Below are 8,279 nucleotides of genomic sequence, written 5' to 3'. Positions count from 1 at the left end.
CCTTGCTGTATTCGAAGTAGCTGTAAGCACAGTCCTGGTTTGTGAATGGACTAACTGTATATGTCAAAATCTGCCTTAAAGTATTTAAGACAAGATAATGCCAAATGAAGAGTCTTCAAGCCATCATCAATTGATGTTGGCCAGGAAGTAGCGAGATTCGTGGTCGAGATGTCAACAAGGGTCAAGGTCGAGCACCGTTGGCAAAGCTGTAACGACTTGTTGTGGAAATAATTCATTAAAGAGAATATCCTATTAGATATTCGCTGCACTTGTACTATTAGGGTTTGTTAATAATGTGTCTCATATAAATAGAAAAGAGGACAATAGTGTAGGGCATGTGCCATTCATTTGACAAGAACAGACTTTTGATAAAACATTCTCTCTCTTTTTCTTACAAAAATACAAGCACTACCTTTTCATTTAGATTCTTGTTCATATTATTCTATGCCTTTCCACCAAATCCAAGAATAATTCGAACATTCTGAGATTTGTCTATCACTTATCATTGTTAGGAGGGAATTACCTAGTTCATATTTTCTTGGGTGAATCACTTCTCCTATTTACTTAAATGACATTTATTGCTATTTATTTCTAGTTACTGCTACATTATTGCTCATACTTTTTGGAATAGTTAATGCATATTGTTGACAACCTTTTATCAGACATGTTCAGCATTATTCTCCTATTCAAAAGTAACGTCTAGAGATATTATTATTAACTAGGTTTAACCTATTATTATATAAACTCAAATGTTTTACCCGAAAGTTATATTTTTTTGTCAAACAATAACGTCCATTAAGTAAGACGTATATCAACTTACATGTTTTTTACCTTTCACTCGAATCATCCTTTTTATCTTAAATATATAACCAAATATATAGAATTCATAATATAGCTCAAAGAACGTCTTCATAATCCTTTACTTGAAATAGTACATGCATTGTACGTGAAACATACATATAATACACGGAAAGACTATGTCATTATATAACATGCTAAGTATGCAGAAACCTCCTTACTTCTCCATATATAACAAGCAACAATTATGTATCAATACATGATGTCAGCACATAAAATTAGACAACCTAATAATTCTTAAACTTTTAATAAGTTACGAAGATTAAACTCAAAGATACTAGCTTCATCCAATGTGCCTATTGCTTTGTAACCAAATAAAATGGGTTTCACTTAATTGAGATATATTTAGTCAGATGCTAAATTTGGGTTTCAACTTTAACAAACTTGATCTTAATTCCAATTGTTGGTTGCTGAGAATTTCAAGTTCGACTCCGACATAGTGTAGTTCATGCATATAGATGAACCAGAAGACACGTACGTTTTTATATATGTTTAATTGGATATTACAAAAGCGACCACAAAAGAAAATTAACGATAACTAATGAGAAAACGGTACCTATTTTCATAGCAGGTAGTTGTTTATTGTTTAATTTATGTAACAATTGTTAAAATTAAAGTGATAACATATAAAGATTAGAGAGAGACTCTCTGCCTTCTCTCTAAAAACTTCATCACCAAACTACTAGCAATGACCATTCTGCAGAACATAGCCACTAACTTCAAAATTCCTCCCAAACCACCAGATTTAGAGCATTAGGAAGTCTCAAATCATAGCCTGGAAGACAAAACGTCTCTTAGGGATAAGCTATTATCCTATGATCCAATGAACTTTACAACCACTTTAAACCTTCCAAAAATCCAATTGGCAGGAAGCTCCCCAAAAGAAGTAATGACTGATAATCTAATGGAGCACACTGCATGGGAAGTAAAGGCAATTCCCCTAACCGAGGAAGACAAGCAAAGAATTTATGAACCGTGGAGTTTCTTAATTATAGTGAAACTCTTCGGAAAACGTATAATGCATCACTATCTAAAGAAGAAAATTCAAGAATTGTGGCGCCCCACTGAGGCTTTCCCATTAATCGACCTAGGAGAAGATTACTACATTATCAAATTTAGTAAAAAGGAGAACATGGAGAAGGCCCTCTATCAAGGACCATGGTTCATAAATGGTCACTATCTATCAATTACAAAGTGGGAGCCAAATTTTGTAGCCACCAAAGAAAAATTAATGGTCTCAGCGGCATGGATTAGACTACCACAACTGCCGACTGAATTATATGATGGAGAAATCTTAAACAAAATTGGCAATTCCATAGGATGCCTACTAAAAATAGATGCCTACACTTCAACCATAGTACTAGGTCGCTATGCCAGGCTATGTATTGGATTACCTTTAGAATTTTCAGTCTAGCCAATCATCTACATTGGCCAACATAAACAATACATCCTCTATAAAGGGGAATATTGTTTATGCAAAAATTGTGGAAGGTTGGGCCACACGCAGAATTAATGCCCTTATGTTCAGAAGGAAAGCAATGGGAAAACTACTACAAGAAATAGCCAACCAACGAAGGCAGTGGAAGAGACTGATGGGGAATGGAAGACAATGTCGTTCTGCAAAGTAAAGAAGCAAAACACAAAAAATATGTCAAAAAGCTTCAATAAACCAGTGAAAAATTACAATGGCCCAGGTATCAATGTCAAATTATTCAATGCTAGTACAAGTAAGTATCTAGTACTCAACTCTTGCAATACAAACCAAAATATCAGGTACAAAAATAAAAAAATTCCACCGATGAGGCCACAAAAAATCTGGCCATGGGAAATACCACTATTCAAACCAAAAACAACTCCTCTCTCCTGGAAAAGGAGCACATGGTTTTGTGTGAAAATAATAAAAATCCAAAAAAAAAATAAAATGGACTACCCTATTAGAGATGAACAAATGGACTCATGCACGCATACTACTAACATACTTGAACAAAACGTGTCAGTAGAAGCCCCTAACATGTGCAAATCCATGCAAAAGAACACCTCTAATAATAGTTCTAGTCTACTAATTAATAATAACCCTACTAATACTAATAACAAATCAAACAACTCCCTAGTCATTAATACTACTACAAATCAAATTGTAAATGATAAAACACCCCCTTTGAAATTAGAGAAAGAACCCCGCGAGCATGATTTACAAATGTCCAACCAAAACAAAGTCATGAGACAAATGGCAAACACTTTAGAATACGAAAGGGAGGCCATATCTTCTGATGATCTTGATAAAAACATTACGTCTTCCCTTCCAATTGGCATGAAAATTGAAAGTTCAATATTACCCAAATTACCTATCCCCTCACTAACACTAGTGAAGCCAATACCATGCCTGTCCAAAACACCATCAACAACCAACTATTAATACATGATGCTAAGAATTCCTTCCACACTAAGGAGCAGGCACAAGCTAATCTAAATCCTACGATATCAGAGAACCCAGACAATGGAAAATATACAACTAAACTCAATCTTCATGCCATGGGAGAACCCTCAACAAGCTCAAGATCAACAAGCACCACCAATGAAGCAACAACCACCTACACAACAACCTCAAATGGTGCAGTATCTAGAACAAGAAGAGGCAGCAATGGAAGAAATAGGAGATCCCCTCAACCCACGCATGGAACAAATTCTGGAATTCACAAATCTAAACGAGGTAAAGGTGTATCTCTTCACGGAGATGCAAGAGAAGAGGCATATGCTCAACTGCCCACCATCACTGTACAAGTACTCAATGGACATCAAGCCACCACAAGACCAAACTGTGGGCAACAGAGCCATGATCTTAGTACCCTCGCTCAGGAGGATCCCAGTCTTTCTAGAGCGGGGATGGATAATGGGGACCCAACAGACATGAATCTAAACCCAGCCATGAACCGTCCAACTAACTTCATTATTTGGAACATAAGAGGAGGGAATAATGATGACTTTAAAAGAAACTTTAGGGAGATGGTTGATACGCACAGACCATGCATGGTTGCCCTTTTGAAAACAAAAATTGCAAACCACACTCAAATGCTAGATGACTTTGGTTTTTCGGAAATGATAGCAGTTCCTGCTGAAGGCCAATCCGAAGGAATGATGGTAATGTGGAATCATAATGTAGTCACAGTCCAAAATTTCATTCACAGGAACCAGGAAATTTATGCAACCATAGAGGTAATTCCTGTTCGTAAATCTTGGTTATTTTCTTCATATATGCTTCTATCGATAAATATATTAGGAATATAATGTGGGAAAACCTAGAAAATATTCACAAAAATTACAAAGGCCCTTGGATGGTAGGAGAAAACTTCAATGACATTATGGAATCAAATGAAAAATTTGGGGGGAGACCATTAAACTATAATAGGGAAAAGTACCTTTGGTCAGAAATTAGTACTTGTAACCTCACTGACATTGGCTATAAGGGTTGTAAATTTACGTGGTCTAATCATAGGAAAAGGAATAAGGGTCTTATAATGGAACGTTTAGATAAAATCTTAGGAAATGAGGAGTCGTTTGAATTATTCCCTAATTGCTCAATAATACACCTTCCTAAGACCTATTCAGACCATAATCCACTTCTAGTAGAACTAATTCCTAGAGGCAGGCGAGACTATAAACAACCTTTTCGTTTAGAGTCTTTTTGGTGTAGACACCCAGACTTTCAAAATCTTGTTAAAAGAATTGGTATGGTATGGACTACTGTAGCGCGAGCAACAATTTTACAAATAATATTAAGTCATGGAAGGACGAAGCTTTTAGGGATATTTTTAGCAAAAAAAAAAGAAGAAGAAAATCCTAGCAAGACTTCAGGGGATTCAAAATTCTAGAAATTATACAACTAGTGATTTCCTTCACACACTCGAGGTCAATCTCAAAAAGTATTACAATGACAACCTTAGAATTGAGGAGGATTATTGGAAGTTAAGATCTGGAATAATGTGGCTCAATGGGCGATGCAAATACAAAATTCTTCCACATTTCGACCTCAAATAAGAGGAGAAAAAAATAAGATTACCTACTTTAAGGATGAGACTGGAAACTGGCTAAATGATCAATATTTGATCATGTCGCATGCTTGTAATTATTTAGAGACACCTTCACAACCCCGCACTTAAATACGGATTGGCATAACATTAAAACAAGCCCCTATAGTTTTCATAAGGTGTTATCAACATTAGATAATCTCTTGTTAGATAGTGAAATTAAGAGAGCAATCTTCTTTTTCAAACCCTTTAAAGTGCCTGAGCCGGATGGCCTACACCCTTTCTTTTTCTAAAAATATTGGCATATTATTGGAAATTCAGTGCAAAACCTTTTCATGATATCTTCAACACCTAACAAATCCCTCATGACATTAACAAAACATATCTTTGTCTAATTCCAAAGTTCCCCAATGCAAACAATATAAATATTTTTAGACCAATAGGTCTTTGCAATACTATGTACAAGACGATCACAAAAATTCTTGCAAATCGTCTTAAGCCCTTCCTGGATCAAATTATCAGTCCCTTCCAAACAAGTTTTATGAAACATAGAAGAGCCTCCGATAATGCCATTATAATTCAAGAATTAATTACTAGCTTTAAAAATAAAAAGGGTCAAAATGATCCTAAAGATCGACCTTGAAAAAGCTTTCGATCACCTAGAATGGTCTTTTATCTATCGTACTCTTAGATATTTTAATTTTCCCCCAAAATTTACCAAACTCATACTAAACTGCATCTCCACTAGTTCAATAGGTGTTCTAGTCAATGGTTCAATCACAAACTTGTTTGAACCTAGCCGGGGAATTAGGCAAGGAGACCATATATCTCCACACATTTTTATTCTTTATATGGAAATGATCTCTAGATTTATAAACCACCAAGTAGATATAAACAATTAGGATCCTATTACTACAAGAAGGAATAGTCCAAAATTCTCTCACTTAATTTTTGCAGATGACCTAACATTGATGGCTAAGGTTAATGATAAATCTTGCCAAGCCATAAAAAATGGTCTAAATAATTTTTGTAACTTATCAGGTCAAAGTATTAATATTACCAAATCAAATATTATCTTCTTTAACAATTGTCATCCTAACACCGCTAAGGACATAGCAAACACCTTGGGTCATAAAAAAGGTAACTCCTTTAGAACTTATCTAGGATTTTCAATTTTAGAAAATAACCCAAGACCTAAAGATTATCATTTCATCATAGACAAGATGAGGGCTAGATTAGCAAACTAGAAAACAAAGTTTATCAATATAGCAAGAAGAACCACCTAGCTCAAGCATGCCTAAATTCAATTCCAAATCACTACATGCAATACACCTTACTACCAAAAAAGAACCTTAAAAAACATAGACAGGATCCAAAGAGACTTTATATGTGGTTCTACTATAGAGAAGAAAAAACTCCATTTAATCAAATGGTCTACAATTTGCCAATATAAGTCCAATAGGGGCTGGGTATAAAAAATGCAGTGCAAAAAATCTCACCACCCTAACAAGCTTTGCCTGGAGATTGCTCACTAACACAACTATTATGTAGGCAAATTTAATAATCACCTCCTATGGTACTAGCAAAGCCAAAAATCACCACTCGTTTGTCTGGAAGAGCATTTTGAAAGGTCGGGAATATTGAAATAGAGGTATCATTTGGTCACCCCATCTGAATTCCAACATAGATATTTGGTATACAAGCTGGATTCCTAACATTAAAAATCTTAGAAGCACAGTAGAGGGTCCTTTCTCTTTCGATGATCTTTCTCTAAAGATTAAAGACATCTATAGTAATCACGATTGGAACCTCGATAATTTATCAATAGAAATACCTGAGGATATTAAAGAAAATATTTATGAGGTTAATATTCGTACTAGGGGTACGTGATGTGACACACCCATTTGGTCAAGAAATACAAAGGGTGTTTTCATACAAAATCTTGTTATGAATTAATTGAATCACCTAAAGACAGTGATATAGATTTCGATTGGATTTGAAAATTAAATTGTCCAAAAATATCCACTTCTTTGTATGGCAATGCCTTCACAATAGACTTCTATGTAGAGCATACATAGCACATATAGGGATCAACATAGACCCCATGTGTCCAATATGCACGATAAAAGAGGAATCTATTGAGCATATTTTCTTTGATTGCAAAGCAACTAGTGCCTATTGGAATAACGTGGGATGGTCAAAATATTGTAATCTAACGCAAACAAATTGGCTTGCTGTCACGAGATTTTAATCTTGCACCATAGTTGTATCAAGTGGAATGGTCTTTTCACTTTCCTTCTATGGAACATTTGGATTAATAGAAATAATAATAATCAAAACAATACTTCCAACCCAAGAAATATTGAATTCACCATGCAAAGGGCCATAGAAAACAAGTTGCTAACCGGGAATCATCACTACCCTCTCAAAAAAACATCAATCAACATAAAATGGTTTAAACCTCAAAAAGGTAGGCACAAATTAAATATTGATGCTAGCTACAAAATAAACCACAAGACTGGCCTGGGAGGCGTACTCAGGAACTCCAATGGGAATTAGATAGTATGATTTACAAAATGCACTCATACAAATGGCTCATTGGAAGCTGAACTAATGGCTCTACTGGAAGGACTACAAATTGCTTAAGAATGGAATTTGTTCCCGCTGGAAGTGGAATCGGACTCCACTGAGGTAATACAATCCATACACCAAAGCAATCAAATGTAATAATATTATTAACACATGCAGGTTGTTAATCCACCAAGGGAAGGAAGTGATCCTCAGACACGTGTTCCGGCAAGGAAATGAAGTGGCCTATCAGCTAGCAAAGATGCATGACGAGCAAACAAGGACGAAAATATTTTGTGCAACCCCCTTTTTGTGTTGAATCCTAAGAAATCAATGACAAGAGGTAATAATATGTTTTTATAAAGCATCTAACTACTGATGCTTGTAATGCATTAGCTTCACTAGGGAATCAATGTGTCCTAAATGATACAAATAATATCTGTAATATTTTAATTCCACCATAGTACTAATATAAAATGTCCTGTTTGCTAAAAAAACAATAGTTAAAGATTATGAAACTGCTTTCCAGTTACGCCTTTTGGTTGAGTTTGTAGAAAATGAACATGATGTATAAAATAAAGTATTTCTTGAGAAAGTGTTTGATTAATGCATTACCAGTTAAAAAATATTGTTGTAAGAGCCTTAGACTAAAGGATGTTACATGTAATTAATAATTTTGATAATCTATGGTATAATTTGATCATAAATGTTAAACAATTCAGAGAAATGATGAACTTCTTGAGCTTATGCATGTATTTAATGTGGTTTATTTGGAAAGCAAGAAATATGTAACTACCCGACCGACCGTTTCATGAATTACCACTCCGT

General features: G+C 35.0%; 1 protein-coding gene across 1 annotated transcript; it reads left to right on the top strand.

Moving 5' to 3' along the window:
- The first annotated feature begins 2,977 nt into the window (after positions 1-2,977).
- On the top strand, positions 2,978-7,906 carry LOC142176468 (uncharacterized). Its single transcript, XM_075244420.1, has 2 exons — positions 2,978-4,071; positions 7,632-7,906. The coding sequence occupies exons 1-2, from the start codon at positions 3,238-3,240 to the stop codon at positions 7,689-7,691; spliced, it is 894 nt and encodes a 297-aa protein (XP_075100521.1). The 5' UTR covers positions 2,978-3,237; the 3' UTR covers positions 7,692-7,906.
- Positions 7,907-8,279: the final 373 nt, after the last annotated feature.

This window comes from Nicotiana tabacum, chromosome 1, assembly GCF_000715075.1.
Source record: "Nicotiana tabacum cultivar K326 chromosome 1, ASM71507v2, whole genome shotgun sequence".
Classification (NCBI taxonomy): domain Eukaryota; kingdom Viridiplantae; phylum Streptophyta; class Magnoliopsida; order Solanales; family Solanaceae; genus Nicotiana; species Nicotiana tabacum.
Note: the sequence above shows the minus strand (reverse complement) of the source record. Positions and strands in the feature narration are given on the sequence as shown.

Excerpts from the sequence above, each read along its gene's own strand:
- LOC142176468 (XM_075244420.1), top strand. The coding sequence starts at position 3,238 with ATGCCTGTCCAAAACACCATCAACAACCAACTATTAATACATGATGCT. Across the intron at positions 4,072-7,631 it reads AAATTTATGCAACCATAGAG|GTTGTTAATCCACCAAGGGA; the intron begins GTAATTCCTGTT and ends TAACACATGCAG.